We start from the raw sequence: 20,392 nt of genomic DNA on the forward strand, positions 1-20,392 counted from the left end.
ATAAACTGTTATCCGTTAGTCACGTTACAAAAGAATTAAATTGTTCTGTTTTATTACACCCCACCTTTTGTATCCTTCAGGATATCAAATCTGGGGTAATTATTGGGCGTGGTACCGAACGGGGCGGGTTATACTATGTAAACGAAGTAACCCAACAAGGTACCATGATGCTTGCTCATGGAACACCTACGAGGGAAGCTTGGTTATGGCATAGGAGGTTGGGTCACCCATCTGTCGGATACTTACATGCTTTATTTCCGAGTCTTTTTCCATCAAACGTTACTTTAAATTGTGAAACTTGTATTTTGGCTAAAAGCCACCGAAGTACTTATAAACCTAGTAATACAAGAAAAGATGTTCCGTTTGCTTTAATCCATTCGGATGTTTGGGGTCCTGCACCGATCATAGGGGGGAAAAACTTTCGGTATTTTGTCCTATTTATTGATGACCATTCACGTATGTCCTGGATTTATTTTTTAACTCACAAATCAGAAGTTTTTGAGAAATTTTCCCACTTTTATAAAATGATTCAAACCCAATTTAATAAAAACATACAAATGTTAAGATCTGATAATGGGGGTGAGTTTGTAAACTCATCAATGAAATCTTTTTGCGAAAATAATGGGATTATTCATCAAACCTCGTGTGCTCATACCCCCGAGCAAAATGGCGTAGCCGAACGTAAGAATCGACTACTTTTAGAAATGACAAGAGCTTTATTAATTGAATCCAAGGCTCCGAAAAGTTTTTGGCCCGAAGCCCTTGCTTCCGCTACCTATCTTATCAACCGGTTACCTACTAAGATTTTGGGCACAAAAACCCCTAAGGATACACTTTCCCAATTCCATACCCTTCCGACTTCATTTAGCATTGAACCTCGAATATTTGGGTGCTCAGTCTTCGTCCATATTCCAAAACATGAGCGTACCAAACTAGATCCATGTGCGGAAAAATGTGTCATGGTTGGCTATGGAATAAACCAAAAAGGATATCGGTGTTACAGTCCCAAAAGACGTCATGTTTTTACTACCATGAACTGTGATTTTGTTGAAACTGAATATTTTTATAAAAATACCCAACTCACGAGTGAGGGGGAGAACGAGAGTAATGACACTCTTAGTTGGATGACATGGGTACCACCTCAAACACAAGATCCCGAACCAATACCAAACCCTGAACCAGTAAACCCCGAACCAATACCAAACCCTGAACCAGTAAACCCCGAACCAATACCAAACCCTGAACCAATACCAAACCATGAGCCAATAGACCCCGAACCAATACTAAACCCCGAGCCTACAGAAACCATCCCACCAAACCATGAGACCACTGAAACCATCCCACCAAACCATGAGACAACTGAAACCTCCTCGAATAATGAGCATCAAACTCAAGAGGAACAACGTGACTCAAATTCCGATAAAACCACCCAACGATATGTCCTACCTCAAAGAGCCAATAGAGGTGTCCCACCAAAACGATATTCTCCAGAAAAAGAAGCGCAACGATCTAGATATCCTATGGCTAATATAGCACAAGGAAATCTGTCAAAAGAAGCTCACAAATTTAATTTCGCAATTTACTCTGAAAATATTCCAACTTCTGTTGAACAAGCGTTCAAATCAAAAAACTGGAAAAAAGCAATGGAAGTCGAAATGGAAGCTCTGAATGATAATGACACTTGGGAAAAATGTGTCATACCTCAAGGAAAGAAACCAGTGGGATGTCGATGGGTATTTACGATAAAATATAAACCCGATGGAACTATTGAAAGATACAAAACACGACTGGTTGCGAAAGGGTACACTCAGACATACGGGATTGATTACTCCGAAACCTTTTCACCAGTCGCAAAGATTGATACCATTAGAGTTCTTTTCTCTATCGCTGCAAATGAAGATTGGCCACTTCATCAATTTGATGTGAAGAATGCTTTTCTTCATGGCGAATTAAAAGAGGAAGTCTATATGGAAGCACCACCTGGATTCACCGACAACTTTAAAAATAGGGAAGTTTGTCGACTTAAAAAGGCTTTATATGGGTTAAAACAATCACCACGGGCTTGGTTTGGGAGATTTACACTATTTATGAAAAAATATGATTTTAAACAAAGCAACTCAGATCATACTCTCTTTTTTAAACGAAAAGAAAATTTAATTACATGCTTAATCATTTATGTTGATGATATGATAATAACAGGAAATGATAAAGAGAAAATTTCTAATTTAAAAATGAACTTATTTAAAGAATTTGAGATGAAAGATTTGGGCAGACTTAAGTATTTTTTGGGGATTGAGGTATTACGATCTCAACAGGGAATATTTATTTGTCAAAAGAAGTATGTTCTTGATTTTCTTGCAGAAATAGGTATGATTGATTGCAAACCAGCTGATACTCCAATGATTCCAAACCAGAAGCTATGTATGGAAGATGAAGCTGATCTTGCTGATAAAGGGCAATACCAAAGGATGGTGGGAAAACTCATCTATCTTGCTCATACTCGACCTGATATAGCACATGCAGTTGGAGTTGTGAGTCAATTCATGCATCAACCACAGGTTCACCATATGGAAGCCGTAATGAGAATCGTCAGATATTTGAAGAAAACAGCGGATCATGGAGTTGTTTTCAAAAGAAATGGGCATCTAAGAACTCAAATATATACAGATGCAAGTTGGGCTGGAGAAAAAGGGGATAGAAGATCTACATCCGGATTCTTTACAATAGTCGGAGGTAATTTAGTTGCATGGAAAAGCAAGAAACAAAAGGTTGTTTCTCTATCAAGTGCAGAATCAGAGTTTAGAGGGATAGCCAAAGGAGTTGTAGAAGCATTGTGGACCCGAAAACTTCTAACAGAGATTGGATTTCCACCAGAAGATAGCATTCAGATATTATGTGATAACGAAGCAGCCATTGCCATATCAGAAAATCCAGTTCAACATGACCGAACCAAACATGTGGAAGTTGATCGACATTTTATTCGACAGAAATTAGATGATGAAATCATTTCCCTTCCATCAATCAGATCCGAAGATCAGTTAGCCGATATTCTCACCAAATCTGTTAATGGGAGATTATTCAGTGAAGTGCTTAGCAAGTTGAATATTGGAAACCCCACTATTCAACTTGAGGGGGAGTGTTAGAATACGTTCAAGGAAAAAGTCAAGAATAGTCAACTTACCTTTTATGGTAAGTTGACTTTAGGATCGGAAGGGTTTTTTTCATCATTTCCTGATTTGTACATATCACAAGGCAACCAGTATTCTGCACCGATTCAACGGCTACAAGCCCCAAGACAAAACAACTTTTTCCTTTATTGTAATGGTGGTTCCAAAAGTACAATTGGAGCCTTACCAAAACAAGAAAGAGCCGTTAGCTTCTGTAATTATATAAGCTCTCTTGTAATGAAGAAATAATAGATAGAATATACAAAAAACTTACTGATCAATAATCTTCATCACAATTACTTGTTAATTATCATTGAAAACATATCAGTGAGCTGATTGCTCTCTAGGACCTTTTCCGAAAAGCTTCATCACTCGGATTTGTGCGGTAGCTCCGAAACAAAGAAATAAGGAGGCTGAGATGAGAAAAGAGAAACCTCACGGGTGAAACCTGTACGGCATAAGCCATAGTTCCCAAGAATAGGTCCTAAATAACGCTAATGATATTGAAAAGATGCCTTGACCTTTTCTTCCTTCCTTTAGGATCTTCGAAGTAGAAACTCAAAAGCGAAGTTTGCTTTCTGTTGCATCTTGGGCGAGAAATAAATAGTCTACCATCAAATATTAATATAAGTAAATGCACACTTTCAAAATGCATATCTAATGAACTCAAATTGTTCAATATAAACCCAAAATCAAGTAGCTTAGTTAAAAAAGATGGAGGTCACAACCACATCTTTGAACTTTAAACGTTTTTCTACACTCAAATTCTTTTTTAGGTACTGATCCTAGAAACTTTTGGTAAGTAACATTTATATCATTAAGTTTCAGATCAGTAATTTTACATCTTAGTACCTAACTTAGACACAATAGCACAAACTAGTCCTAACAAGTTTTAGAGTAAATAACTAAGGAAACGGACAAGAGTAGATACATAGATATTTATAGTACCGGTCAAGTATAAGATGAATCATCGTCTGAATCACCTTTTAAATATTGTAGATATTCACCATCATTTGGAAAATCAAGAAGCAGATCCAAAGTTATATCAGATGATTTCCCAACGTTATACGAGTCCGGTGAGTATGATCCGCTGTTTGTCGCTTCTTCTGGTTCTATCTTACATCTTTGATCAGCAGATGCACCAGTCGAGCATACAGTAAACGTGGGGTCCGCTTGCATTGTCACCACCGAATCAGATTCAACTTTTATCACGCTGTTGAAATCTTTTGACTTTTGAAATGATTCGCCGGCTGCTGAATTCCATGCACGAAGAAAGTAGTCACAATTGGGAAGGTCTTTTGGTGGGCTGAGATTAATTGGATCCATCGACAGCTTTGCGTTAGCTTCCACCCTGGCGCTCTCTAATTCAACCATGTGGGCGGTTGGCAGTGAGTTGGATTTTGTGTCTGCTGACTTGGACGCTGAGCTAGCTTGGAGGTCAGTGCTTTGGTTGGGGATTCGTTTTCTTAAATGAGAGTTCCAGTAGTTCTTTATCTCATTGTCTGTTCTTCCTGGCAGCCGTGATGCTACTGTTGCCCACCTGCATTATATTTATTTTTTTAAGTTATGTAATAAGGATTTTGCTAATGATAACCCTAAGGGTTGTCGTTAACTTGCATAAAAAAACTTGTAAGTGGTGGGTTACTGTTGACTTTTACATAACGGTTATCAAAATGTACAAGCATCCTCTGCACGTTAAGGACAGCCCGTTAAGGACAGCCCTAAGAGCTGTCGTTATCGTTAGCAAAATCCTAAGTATAAGGGCACGAGATAAGAATCACTAAATACACTCAAATTTGTCTTTTATAACATAAAAGAAGCTTGTATGACTGTATTAATTATGATTATGATTTTCTATTATTCTGGTAAATTTGCTGCATTAAATGTGATTAACTTGTGCCCTAAGGGCACAAATTAGCTTTTCCCCATAAGTATAGATACCAAAACACAATAATCAAATAACATGAGATACTATATTCATGGAGTCGTTTATTACTTGTTACCGAGCACGCTATGCAGTTGAAAGATGGTTTGCTCTTCTTCAAAACTGAAAGCACCTCGTTTAATGTCAGGCCGAAGATAATTTGTCCACCTAAGCCGACAACTTTTTCCACATCGGCGAAGACCTGCCAGATAAAGAAAAAATTTCACTTTTACCATTCACTGTAAAACTAGTTTTTCGATGTTTTTAAAGAACATATAACATGAAAGTAGCATGCACAATTACACGATTATCAGTTTATGTAATGTTTAACATTATGTTAAATGTATCCACCTACGGTTCTTGTCTGGACACAACATCCATCTGCCCATAATCATAAATTCACTACACATTAACAGGACACTACGTCTGTTTGTGGTCCAATTGGTTATAATAAGACTGTCTCCGTTGGGACCGATTTGGTATCTATTGTCATGTGATACATACAGACTATGCTGTCTAATTCTAATTGTATTTTGGTTTGTTATCAGCATCTTCTGAACATATCTTTTACCATTTCATGATTTTTTTTTAACGGAACACAATTTGAAATGATCAATCAAAGCTGATTTTGAAAAAAAAAAAAATTAAATCCATAAGCCTATGAATGATTCAATACATACAAATTCACAAATAGTCAAATAAAAGCACCTTGAGCCCACCCACCATTAGTGAATATGAGAGTGACATGTAAACACACGATATACAATACGGGGCTTCGCTATTGTAAAGCAAAACCGACACTAAAACAAGGACGATTAAACTTCCATCAAACATTTTGATAAATCCACCAAACTTATGCATTCTAAGCGTGTACTATATAAATTAATGTTGCATAGTTATAGTGGATTCATTATCGAAACAAGTATGAAAAATTTAGAGGGAGACACGTGTCAATTTTGGGCAACTTTCATCACTTTTTTATGCAAAAATTGTCCTCACTAAATGTTTTGTTATTTATTTTTTGTAAGGTTTGTTTTACTTGAATGGACTCCTGTATAATCTGAGTATCAAAGTATGTATATTTCGTGTCACCGGAGGGTGCGCATAATGTACAATTCACTCAGTACCAGATCTCACGCTGAGGTTTACCCTCTATGGGGAGCTGCTCGTTTATGGGGTTTTCCTCGCTAATAAAAAAACGTATTTTTGAGACCTCTTACAATTTACAAACATTTGAGCATACAGCAACTAATCTAGATCAAAGAATATTATTCGGACTTCAGACTCACTCAAATCACATGTGCAAAGTAATTCATATCACACGATGATCAATCATGCTAACAATAGAAAAAACATTAATTCACACAATTGGTTACCACATAATCACTTACCATACATAATTGATAATTCAACTCTATCTTGACCCTCCATTTTTAATCTAACGGCACAGATTAGTTGTCTCATTTCAAAAGTTTTTATGGGTCCAGAAATATACATTCTTTTTAGAAACAGAGGTCTCATATAAACTATTAATAATTTTAATTATAATTATAATTTTAATAATTATAATTTTAATTATAATAATTATAATTATAATTATAATAATTTAGAATGAAATTATAATTAGAGTTATAATGAGAGGAAATAAAAAAGAAAAATTGAAAAACCTGCAAGTTTAGGGAAAGATCTCCAAGTTCCATGACCATTTTTAGTGATGTAATCAACAAGCAATTTATCTTCTTCAGGAGTCCAAGCACCTTTTTTAACTTCACTTTTTTCACAACATGCTAATCTCCCCATTTTTTTCCCTTTTTTTCCTCTCTTTTTCATTCAGCAAATTTCTCTCAAACACAATTAAAACTTTTCTCAAAAACTAAATAAAATGCCTGTTGTGCACTTCACTATTTCAAAGACAAAAAATTAGAATAAAAGTCAAACAATAGATACAACTCTTAATAGTCTATAATAATATTAATGACAGTAAAAAAGTCAGTAATGGAAGCCAATTATCACTGACTGGACAACCACCATTAACTCTTTATTTTTAATTACTACTACTATTATTTTTAATTATATTATCCACCTCCTGCAACCTTTTACAGTACCCCCAAAATAATTGCAGAATTACAATTAACAGTAGCTGTCACAAATAAAAACCTAGAAGGCTAAGAAAAGTGAAAAGATTATGAAAAAAATAGATGAATGCTAACCTTCCTATAAAGAAAAAAAAAATGTTGAAAAAAAAAAAAGATTTTATGAAGAGAAATACCTGCCTGTGTCTGTGTGTTGTCCTAAATGCCTGAGCTCAAGAGAAACTTGACAAAAAGAGTGTGACCTTTAAATTTGTTTTATTTTTTTATTTTTTTATGATTAATGAATTTTTTATAACTATTATTATTTCGATTTCGATGTAAGTTTTGATAAAGTTACTGACTGTTGCTTTGCATTTTCCATGCACCTGAACCACGTGTTAAACACTTGTTTTTCTTTCTTATTTTCTTTTTCAAAATCGACGTGCCACCATAAAACATATTTTTAGCACAAGTATTCGACTAGCATTCAAGTAATAGTATACGAGTATTAAACATTATTAATATGCATTTTAGTTTGTACATGTATCAACTCAACTGAATGTAATGATCCTGTTTAATTGGGTTTGAGATTTCATATCTATGAGTGAATTATAAAATAATTCTTTTTCTTTTTTAGAGTGTATTTTACATTTGAGTTTATGGCTTGCATGTATGACTCTACTCCGGATTCATTTCTTTCCTTTTAACTTGGAAACTCGGAGTTGGCTTTGGATCTGCTCCGGTTCGTTCCAGAAAGATCATGACATAATATACCGTTCTTTTTGTTTTGACCTTTAAATATTGTCGTTTGCTATTGTAAAGCAAAGTATGTGTTGACGTGTGAATGAGCTAAAACTAACAAGGAGGGAACGAGGAAGTTGGCACCAGGTGGAGATCGCGACTGCGATGTATAGGGTTGCGATCGCGATGCTAGGTCGGCCAGGAAATTTCCAGATTGTTATTTACTTGTTCCTTAAGTTATTGTTCCCCTATAAATAGGACCTTATGTAACCCTATACTGTGTGCACGAAAATAATAGTGAAAAATCTCTAGTTTGCGCTCGTGGAGTAAACATTTCTCCGTGTTTTTTAGAGTTGGGATATAACTACGTTAAATCTCATGTCTTTTATTTATTGTTATGCTTTATTTATTCGTTTGTCGTTCGTGTGTTAGTGATTATGATCAATCACTTGTCTTGTTGGGGCTTTCACAAATTCCCAATAAGTGGTATCGGAGCTTAGCCTCGGTTTTACGGGCACGATAGCGTATTGGAAGCAAGAAAACAAATTCATGATGCTGAAGATTGTCGACTCTCGACCGCGAGACCTCTGGTCGCGATCGCGATGTCCTGTCACCCAGGTTCAGTTTGTTCTTTTTTTAAACGACGGTTCTAGGGATTTTGTTTGCAACATATATCGAGACCAGGTGACTTAGTTGGTCGCGATGAACTCATGGGTATGTCTATGTATCCGGAAGAGTTGATTACACAAGATTCGGGTATCGGTTCTTGGAAGTTATTTTGTAATCGGGACGCTGATTGCATCATGATAGTGATTTTTTCGCGAAGGGTTACGGAGTCAAGGTCGGGTCGATGGGTTCATTGCGGAGAGATTTTTTGGGATATCCGGGTGTCGGATCTGAGTTCTCGTTCTTCGCAATCCCGTGCGAAACAATGGTTGAACCATTAAATTCGGAGTTTCAGGAGCTGCTGTAGTAGAAAATTCGTAGCGGTTGATGTTTTGGTTGTGGATAGTAGACAAACTGATCTACATGTGGTAAAAATTTGAGGTTGACCTGATCGTTGGATCTTGAGATATAATTTTTCGAATCTGGGCAGTTTTTAGGATGAAGTTTTTCGAGTTTGATGACGCGAGCGCGAGATGGTTTTGTCTCAGAAACTTCGAGCGATACGAGCTATGTTTTTGAAGATGTGGATTTTTTACGGGAGCTCATGAGGGTGTTTTTCTCTCGGGTTAGAGTGGTTGCGGTAACGCACGAGATGCATCGGTTGAAAGTCGATAGTGGGAGTATCGGAAAAGTTTGGTGCTTGCGGAGTTTGGAAACGGGATAACCAATTGTGTTTTGTCAATATTCCAGTAATTATGGAATATGCGGGTGGATTAGAGTTTTTCTAGTCACTACGGAAATTGATTGTCGAAGGATGTCGGATAGAACGCGTTCCACGGTTGCTCGGTTCTTGGTTGATGTTTCAACAAAGGGAGCGAGGAAGTTGGCACCAGGTGGAGATCGCGACCGCGATGTATAGGGTCGTGATCGCGATGCTAGGTCAGCCAGGAAACTTCCAGATTGTTATTTACTTGTTCCCTAAGCTATTGTTCTCCTATAAATAGGACCCTATGTAACCCTATACTGTGTGCATGAAAATAATAGTGAAAAATCTCTGATTTGCGCCCGTGGAGTAAACCCTTCTCCGTGTTTTTTAGAGTTGGGATATAACCACGTTAAATCTCATGTCGTTTATTTATCGTTATGCTTTAATTATTCGTTTGCCGTTTGTGGGTTAGTTATTATGATCAATCACTTGTCTTGTTGGGGCCTTCACAAATTCCTAACATAATGGATCGAATATGGATCAGGTGATGCGGTGTCCGTATTCATATCCACCTAATTTTTGTTCAATGATATTTTTATTTATATCCGTTTCATTTCAGTTTCATCCATTCATATCCATGTTTATTGGATTAAGTCAGCTAATAGATATTCATTAGATATTCAATAAAAATTACAATATTTTATAATTTGTAAAGAAAACAAAAATGTAACTTAATAAAAACATATATGACATGACTAATTAAAATTCAAACATAATAACATGTGATTTGTTTTGGGATATAACTTAATTTCTTACATTTTAATGCTAAACACACATTATGACAAATGTAATTGTGTAATGTGTATATATATTTAGTTAGAAATAAGTGTTTTATTGTAGTATATCAAAGTGAATTAAGTATATGATTAGAAGCAAATGTGTATATACTAGCAAATGTTGTGTAATTTTAAATGACCTATATCTATATTTCTATGTACATGTATGCATTTATATATGTATTTTTGGTGTTAATAAATATATTTGTGGATGTAATTTCATTTTATATATATATATATATATATATATATATATATATATATATATATATATATATATATATATATATATATATATATATATATATATATATATATCCTTCTAATTTAAGCTAATCCACATATATGTACATTCATACCTACTATTCATCAATTTAGATCATCTATAACCACATTAATCGAATGGATCGAGTGGATATCTATTGGATCAGGTGACCATTGTCATGCCTTGTTAAAAGGAAGTTTTGCCTTTCGATTTTTTTTTTCAAGCCTTTTCTTTTTTTCCCCACTATCGCAATTTTAATTAATTTATTATTTTTATGGTCACCACTTAAAGTTGATAATGTGTACACAAATGTTTATTTTACTTATATTATTATGTATTGTGTATTACTCCGTACATTATATATTATATTGGTGAAGAACTTGTGTGTTGCATGTTAGTTAAAAATAAAATATATGTAGCATAAAAAGATTAAAATCTTCTTTTTGATATAAATTATGTATAAAGTCAAATGAGTGTTTTAGACTAACAAAACGTTAAATTATACCAAAATAAAGAAAATATGTAAACGATCCTCTCAGAATTCACGTCAATTTAAGTTCAGATTTTAGTCATGCATTAAAGTATCTAACATGTTTTGACTGCATTGAAATAGTATCTTCATTAGAGAAGACATCATTTTTTAAGCTTTAGAGCGCGTACGATAAAAGAATATATTAAAAATAAATAAGAAAAGTTTCTTTTTAAAAAGAAGCATTTACAATTTCTAGTTAAAATTAATTGAATTTTTAAATCTAAATATTGAATGTTCAAATATAATCATACATGTCATATTTAGCATTATTCAAGTTTATATGAAACTAGAATTCCTCCTTTTTTTCACCATACTAAGGCAAGAAGTTATCAAAAAACTAATTCTCAACTATTTTTTATTAGTATTATTATCAAATTTGTAAAGTAAATTGAAATACTTTTTAGTTTAATGTCCATGTTCTTTATGTGTATTCATAATATAAAACGAGAGTTGTGGTGTTCACGCTTTGTAGCGGGGAATTGTGACGACCCGGAAATTTTCGACCAAATTTAAACTTAATCTTTATATGATTCCGACACGATAAGTGTCATACCCCCATATATGGCCTGGGGTAAATATGACTTTTCCAACATCATCACACACTTATATTAGGGATGAGAAGATTTCCCGAAACCGAACCGGTACCGGAACCGGTACCGATCGGGATTCGGTATCGGTTCCGGTCCTTGATTTTAAGCTAATTCGGTATCGGTATTTTTCGGTACGGTACCATTCGGTATTGGTCTAATTCGGTATCGGTATTTTTCGGTATGGTACCAAAAAATCGAAAAAACGTATTTAAACCGTATTAAATACATGTAAAAATCGAAAAAATGTAAATTCGGGACAAATGGTATAATACCGAAAATTACCGGTACCGAACCAGTACCGGTATTGGAAAAACAGTACGGTACCAGTATTCGAAATTGGGTAAATTCGGTACCGGTACTTTTCGGTTCCGGTACGGTTCGGTACCGGGTCCGTACCTTGCTCATCCCTATAAATGTTATATAACGAGAATGACTCTAAATGAGATGTTTAATAAAATCAATAATTTAATTGCAGCGGAATACGAAATGGTTTACATGGTAAACCCAAATGTAATAAATGTTTAACAAATGATCAGATATAATAAATGCGGACTTCAATGCAACAGCGGGCAAGCAACATAGGGCAGCACATAAACTATTCTTCACCTGAGACAAACATGCTTAAAATGTCAACACAATGGTTGAGTGAACATCATAGGTTTAATAATTAATAAGTTTTAGACCACAAGATTTAATTCAAAACATCAAAATATTCAATATGCCATGAGTTATAATATCGAGCTAAACATTAACCTCTGACACTGTACGGGTGTCGGCAATCATTATTATGTACCCCCTTGACGATCACACTAATGGGTAGAGATGTCACTCTCAATAGGCCTACTCACAATAATTAAGCTTGCAAAATTCCAATTCCAGCAATTAACGATATTATAGCGGGGATTTGCATGTAAGAATACAAGTTAACAATAATCTCATGAAGTTGCATATCAAAAAGTTTAGGCACTTGTGTCTAAATTGTAAATCATTTAAAGCAAGCATGTGTCTCAACCCAAGATTTATAAAATACATTAAAATATGTAAAAACGGGGCTATGAGTTCACTTTAGTAGCACCGAAGAATCTTTTCACAAGAGAAATGAATTGAACGGAAGAATGCGATCGAGATCTCAACCTAGAGATAGAATGTACGATCAGATATTGCCTAAAAGACTTAAGTATAATAATTATACTAATGATGATGGTTTTCTAAAGTAATTTTCATTTTCGGAAAGTTACTATTTATGGAAAGTTTCCTCTTATAGAAACTTTCTAATTATAGAAAGTTTGGGCTATAATTTATAATAAGACTTTGTACACCTTTACCCAAATCTCGTTGCTATCATACAAGTCACTCTGATGGTCAGTTGTTACCAGGTGCCCAGGACTCTTGACCAGAATCTAAGTCTTGGCATTCGAGATCCACAAGCGGTTCCTATAAGGCAACAAGGACCACCCTAGGCCATATGTAGCGGTGAGGTTCGTATATAGTGCACATTATCTTAATTATAACCTTCACATATTAAAGGTGTATAATCTTTTATTATATAACTAAGTTAATTATATAGTTACTATTTGTATTATATAACTAATTATAGTTTAATAATTATATATGTATTATTATTCAAGTTAATATTACTAACTTATCATGGATTAATTAATATTTATAATTTACTAATCATTATCTAATACAATACATATAACATAAATGTGTTATATTATTTATTACTTAATTTACAAGATACTTAATAATATATTACTTTATTAACCCAATATTATCCATAAATACTTAAATAATTAATTAAATAACTAATAATCATATACATAATTTTTATAGTCTTAGTTAATTATAAAAATCAGTAGAAAATTTTAAGAAAGTAATTTTATTAAAATTTTGTATTTATATTTGTTTCCATTCTTAATTAAATCACAAAACAAGTTTAATTCTATATAAAATAATAAATAAACATAAATAATTATTTTTAAAATTTTTATAAGTTTCTTACAGTCAATAAATCTGTAGAAAAATATTAAATAAAAGAATTATTTATTTTTATAATTATTTCCTTATTTACCTCGTATTTACATAATAATAGTGTTTAAATATGTAATAATTATTAATTCGACTCATAAATTAATTTTTATAATTTTATCAGATCAGACAATGTTTAAGAACTCAGAAAAATTATTTATTATATTTTATTTACTGTATATATTTTTATTACGAATTTCCCTAGTTTCCATTATTAAATAACACATAATTCGTATTTAATTTTTATAAATTATATTCTGACCTAAATAACTAATTTAAATATCATACTTCACTAGAAAAATATTTATATATCTTAATTAGCCTTTTTCCTATTTTTTTATATATAAATATATATATTGTATATATATATATATATATATATATATATATATATATATATATATATATATATATATATATATATATATATATATATATTAAAGAAACTGTTTTAATTAAATAAAATAAAAAAAGTATTAATTATATATATATATATATATATATATATTAAAGAAACTGTTTTAATTAAATAAAATAAAAAAAAGTATTAATTATCAGAAAAATAATTTTTTTTAGATCTCATATTACTTATTAATAATTAACATGCATAATTTATAATTTAATTACTTCAACACACACACACACACACACACACACACACACACACACACACACACACACACACACACACACACACATATATATATATATATATATATATATATATATATATATATATATATATATATATATATATATATATATATATTCAGCCGAATGGAAACACAAAGAAATAAATATAAATTGTTAAATCAACTCATTAATCTGAAAATTTAATTTTTATGAAACTTATTAATCATATAGCTAATTATCATGAGTTTAGAAAAATTTAATAAAGTGCAAAAACATTTATTTGTTTAAAGAAGAAAAAAAGAAAAAAGAAAACCGAAAAAAAATAAAAGAAAGAGAGAAAAAGAACTTACAAAAAAATTAGGGTTTTGTGTGTGTTCTCAAATTTTGTGAATGAAACATAATGAGGGGTTAAAGCTTTATTTAGAGATTTTTAATTGCTTGGACTCCAAGATAAATATAATTTAATTAATTAATTAAAATATTTTTTTTCTTTTTTAAATTCGGCCGACCTAGGCCTTTTTATTTTTTTTATTTTTTTATTAATTGGAACATTCTAGAACTAATTGTATTTTTATCTTCTTTTATTTAATTAACATATTTTTTATATATTTATTTATATTTTACGATATATATATAAATACATATATTTTTTTTTAAATTACAAATTTACATTTATAACCTATTACTTGATCATTATATATATATATATATATATATATATATATATATATATATATATATATATATATATATATATATACCCCTATTTATATTTTTTTATTTATACTAATACGTAATATATATACCTAATAATATTAATAACAATAGTAATGATAATAATAATAATAATAATAATAACATTATTATTAGGGTTAGGGTTACATTAAATAATTAGAGTTTACACTAAATGATTAGGTTTAGGGTTTAGTTCATTAATGACGAGTGTTAGGGTTAGGGTTTGGTTTTAGAATATTATCTACTTCATTTATTATGTCCGTATAACAACCCTAATAGTTATAACACAGAAGTACAAAACAGCAATGAAACCCTAGGGGTATTATAGTCATTTCAGAGTGGAAAAATGAGGATTGTTATAGTACCTCCTCGTTAATTTAAACTTCGTCCCGAAGTTTCATGAACACTTCTCTGATGTATCAGCAATTGGAAAAAGATGAGGATATTTTCGCTTCATCTGGTCTTCACGTTCCCAGGTATACTCGGGGCCTCTTCGTGAATTCCAACGGATCTTAACAATAGGAATAGAGCTTTGTTTCAAGCTTTTAACCTCACGATCTATAACCTCTATCGGTTCTTCAACAAAATGCATTTTATCATCAACGCGGATATCCTCCAATGGAATAAAGAGTGTGTCATCAGAAAGACACTTTTTAAGATTCGAGACATGAAATACATCATGCACATTACTAAGCTCAGTGGGTAATTCTAATCGATATGCCACAGGGCCAACTCTTTCAATAATCTTGAAAGGTACTACATAACGTGGACTTAATTTGCTTCGCTTACCAAAACGAACGACGCCCTTCCAATGGGATACTTTCAACATGACTTTATCACCAACTTAGAATTCCAAATCTTTCCGACGTTTATCAGCATAGCTCTTTTGTCGGCTACAGGCAGTTTCTAACCGTTTCTTAATCTGAACGATCTTCTCGGTAGTTTCAGGAATGATTTCAGGACCAGTTAACTGTCTGTCCTCCAATTCATCCCAACACAATGGAGATCTACATTTTAGTCCATACAAGGCTTCAAAAGGTGCGGCCTTAATACTTGAGTGATAGCTGTTGTTATATGAAAATTCAGCTAAAGGCTAGTGTCTATCCCAACCTTTGCCGAAATCGATAGTACAAGCACGTAGCATATATTCCAATGTCTGAATGGTTCGTTCACTTTGACCATCAGTTTGCAGATGATAGGCTGTACTCATGTCGAGTTGAGTTCCAAGAGCGGATTGTAAAGTTTTCCAGAATCTAGAAACAAATCAACTGTCGCGATCAGAAATGATTGAGATAGGAACTCCATGACGTGAGACAATCTCTTTGATATAGAGTTGTGATAATTTCTCCATCTTGTCAGTTTTCTTGATCGATAAGAAATGTGCAGATTTAGTAAGACGATCAACTATGACCCAAATAGTATCGTTACCGTTTGAAGTCTTGGGTAACTTAGTAACGAAGTCCATAGTGATACATTCCCACTTCCACTACGGAATATCCGGCTGTTGAAGTAAACCAGACAGCTTCTGATGCTCAGCCTTAACTTTCAGACAAGTAAGGCACTTGCTCACATAGTCAGCAATGTCAGACTTTAGATTAGGCCACCAATAGAATTCTTTCACATCGTGATACTTTTACTGGAGCCTGGGTGAATAGAATATCTAGTCTTGTGCGCTTCATCCAAGACTAGTTCTCGATGATTTCTGAAAATTGGGACCCATATTCGGTTATTGAAATACCTTGTTCTGTTTCCCTTGAGTTCAAGTTGCTTTTCAAGACCCTTCAGTCCCTCAAGTTGGACATTCTCTTCCTTCAATGCCTCAAGTTGTGCTTCACGAATTTGAGACGTAAGATTCGTACTAATACGTACATTTAAAGCTCGAACTCGAATCGGTTTGACACGATCCTTTCTGCTAAGGGCATCGGCTACTACATTCGCCTTGCCGGGATGATATCGAAGTTCACAATCGTAGTCATTTAATAACTCGATCCAACGCCGTTGTCTCATGTTTAATTGCTTCTGGTCAAATACATGTTGAAGACTTTTATGATCGGTATACACTGTGATTCTAACCCCATAGAGGTAATGTCTCCACATCTTTTGTGCAAATACCACGGCTCCTAATTCCAGGTCATGTGTGGTATAGTTCTTCTCATGTTTCTTCAACTGTCTAGATGCATAGGCAATAACCTTTTCACGTTGCATCAAAACACATCCGAAACCTTGATTCGAGGTATCACAGTAGTCTACAAAATCGTCGGTACCTTCAGGTAATGACAGAATCGGGGTTGTGGTAAATTTATCCTTTAGAATCTTGAAAGCAGATTCATGTTTTTCGGACCACTCAAACTTCTTCCCCTTATAAGTCAGCTTGGTAAGTGTAACAACCCAAACCAACCCGCGAGCAAACCACGTGAAAAAATACAAAATAAAAAAAAATTCTGCATAGTGAATTGGCGCGGCGCGCCAGGATGGCCGCGCGACGCGCCATTCGGGTCTGTCCGGAAAGTCTCAAAATGCGAAAAAGATCGACTAGTTCCCGAAATTTTTAGACGACACGCTTTTAACCACACATTCAAATATGTAAAACTAACACAATTCAAACGTAAAATGAGTTTTACAAAGCGGGGCCCACTTCGGCCGTTTTACGAGTTTAATACAAAATATGAGTTTCGACCGCCAAAAAGTTTAAGTACCAAACTACACTACGAGCATGGCGTTTGGGATTAAACTACCCAAGTCTCGGTCAGACTCCAAGAACTAAACTTCCAAAAAGCGTCCCCTAATCAACAAAGCGGGAATCTCTATTCCATGATAATGCCCTTACCCTTGTCCACAACCGAACCTATAAAAATAGTAAACAACGAGAGGGTAAGCAAAGCTTAGTGAATGCAATAATTATACGAATACATATATAATTATACCTACTTGCATACACTTACACAACAGCAAACATGCTAGCAAACAACATTAGCTTATCGTCGCAATAACAAGCTATAATTCACCAATACCCCCAAGCTAGCATAACAACCGCATATAAATATAACTCGAATAATATAATATGCTTACAACACAAATAACCATGGTTAACCAATAGTACAAGGGAACGACGCTCGCGAAAACGCCATCGGTGTTCACAACATCCGTTAGGGCACTTAACACCTCGCACCACTAACCCCTAGGGTGGCACCTTAATACCTCGGCACTTCACCCCGAGTGGCATCTTAACACCTCGATGCTTCACTCATTATTTTACGGAGTGGTGTCTTAACACCTCGACACTACACTCCTAGGTGGCATCTTAACACCTAGATGCTACACCCGAGTGGCATCTTAACACCTCGATGCTACACTTTTCACGTGAAACGTGGTGTCTTAACACCTCGACACTACACATTTCACGCTACAACAAATAGATACATTATATACCTACGCATATAATTATTCCACTCACCTCAAAGTCTTGTGAAAAGATACCCGAGCTTACGAAACCTCAAAGTAACGTACCTATCACGTTATACATATTATCAAACGCAAAATCAAGTCGGTCAACTAATTCTTTCACCATTCCTAAGTCATTTTGACCCAAAGTGCAACCCCAACCCATTTTGCACCATTAACCCTAATAATGGGTCAACTTCACCAAAAACCCTAACTCTAGTCAAATATGGTCTTATTACATTTTTAAATCACCAATTTAACTCATTTTCACACATGCAAGACCACTTAGGTCATTAAAGACCCATTTGACCCATTTCAAGGTCAACACACCCATTTGGGTCATCCATGCCCAATTAACACCCATTTACATATCATTGAAGTGTTATAGTACTTTAACTAACTAATTAGGTTCATAAACATAAATTAACACTTTGAAAACCCTAATTAGTTACCTTTGAGTCTACATGACCCAAATTCACCCAAAACCCCCAAATTTCTAGCAAGTGGGTTTTGTGTGCATCACTAACCCAAACCCTAACCCTTAATGCAATTAAAGTAAGAATCTATGTTTTAGAACTTACCAACACAATCACTACGTAGCTAGCGACTAGATGAATGACTTTAGAACTCGCACTAAGACCCGATTCAACCTCCTTTACCCTTTAATGAAGCTTTCTCACTCAAGAAATGCACTCTCTCACTAGAATTGAATTGGAGAGGATAAGGTGGTTGTGAATGGAGTTAATGAGCTCCCAAAACTGATCTAAGGCATTAAATTCGGACCCCAAAGTGATTTTACCAAAATGCCCTCAAAATATCTAATTAAAAAGAAAAGGGAAATCTGTCGCAGACAGATGGCGCAGCGCACCATATAGCCGCGCGGCGCACGACACCCCCAGTTCAGAATTCTGCATTTCTTTTTAAATTTGAACAACCAAAACCCCACTTCAAGTATTTTAACTTCGCTTATATACAAGGATAATATTTGGGTCTTACAACTCTCCCCCACTTATTCGGATTGCGTCCTCGCAATCCAAGCCGCATGACAAGAGGGAAGATAAACCAACACGAATTCTTCGGGCTCCCAAGTGAACTCGGAACCTTTACTCCGTCGCCATTGAACCTTAAAGGTCCTCACCTCTTTATTCCTCAACATTTTCACCTTCTCATCTAGTATAGCAATCGGCTCTTCAACATATTCTAACTTGTTGTTTAGTTCGATTTCGTCTAATGGCATCCATGAAGAATCATCCGCAAGACACTTACAGAGATGGGAAACATGAAACGTGTTATGGATCCCCGCAAGCTCTTCGGGTAATTCCAAGCGATACGCAACTTCACCAACACGAGCTAAAACTTTGAATGGCCCAATAAACCGAGGAGCTAACTTTCCCCGTTTTCGAAATCGAATAATACCTTTCCATGGTAAAACCTTAAGCATCACCATGTCACCTTCTTGAAATTTGATCGTCCGTCTACGTTTGTCGGCATACGACTTTTGTCTATCTTGAGCCTTCTTCAAGTGATCCCGAATAATATCAATCTTGTTATTCGTCTCCAAAACCAAATCGGTACTCCCGATTTCCTTTTGTCCCACTTCACCCCAACAAATAGGGGTTCGACACCTACGGCCATAAAGCATCTCATATGGCGGCATCCCGATACTAGTATGATAACTATTCTTGTACGAGAATTCCACCAAAGGTAAGTGCTCGTCCCAACTACCACTAAAATCAATAATACACGCCCGTAACATATCCTCCAAAGTTTGATTCGTACGTTCGGTTTGACCGTCCGTTTGAGGATGATACACCGTGCTCAATTTCAATTGTGTACCCATATCTTCGTGAAACTTTTACCAAAACCGAGATGTAAAACGGGTATCTCGATCCGAAATAATAGATATAGGAACCCCATGTCGCGAGACCACTTCCTTGATAAACAACTCAGCCAAGACCTCCGACGATATTGCTTCTTTAATGGGAAGAAAAAAAGCACTTTTCGTCAATCGATCAACTATAACCCAAATCGAATCAAATTGGGTTCTCGCCGTTTTAGGTAACTTTGTGATGAAATCCATGGTAATGTGCTCCCATTTCCATTTCGGGATTTC

The 20,392-nt window shown here is 34.4% G+C and overlaps 1 protein-coding gene across 1 annotated transcript; it reads right to left on the reverse strand.

The window, feature by feature from the left end:
- Positions 1-4,021: 4,021 nt before the first annotated feature.
- Positions 4,022-7,134, reverse strand: LOC139893384 (transcription factor MYB17-like). The gene is made up of 3 exons (XM_071876541.1): positions 6,759-7,134; positions 5,164-5,293; positions 4,022-4,707 (listed from the first exon to the last, which is right to left on the reverse strand). The coding sequence occupies exons 1-3, from the start codon at positions 6,919-6,921 to the stop codon at positions 4,119-4,121; spliced, it is 882 nt and encodes a 293-aa protein (XP_071732642.1). The 5' UTR covers positions 6,922-7,134; the 3' UTR covers positions 4,022-4,118.
- Positions 7,135-20,392: the final 13,258 nt, after the last annotated feature.

The sequence above is a fragment of the Rutidosis leptorrhynchoides genome, chromosome 2 (assembly GCF_046630445.1).
Source record: "Rutidosis leptorrhynchoides isolate AG116_Rl617_1_P2 chromosome 2, CSIRO_AGI_Rlap_v1, whole genome shotgun sequence".
NCBI classification, from domain to species: Eukaryota; Viridiplantae; Streptophyta; class Magnoliopsida; order Asterales; family Asteraceae; genus Rutidosis; species Rutidosis leptorrhynchoides.

Excerpts from the sequence above, each read along its gene's own strand:
- LOC139893384 (XM_071876541.1), bottom strand. The coding sequence starts at position 6,921 with ATGAAAAAGAGAGGAAAAAAAGGGAAAAAAATGGGGAGATTAGCATGT. Across the intron at positions 5,294-6,758 it reads ATCTTTCCCTAAACTTGCAG|GTCTTCGCCGATGTGGAAAA; the intron begins GTTTTTCAATTT and ends TTTATCTGGCAG. Across the intron at positions 4,708-5,163 it reads CATAGCGTGCTCGGTAACAA|GTGGGCAACAGTAGCATCAC; the intron begins GTAATAAACGAC and ends AATATAATGCAG.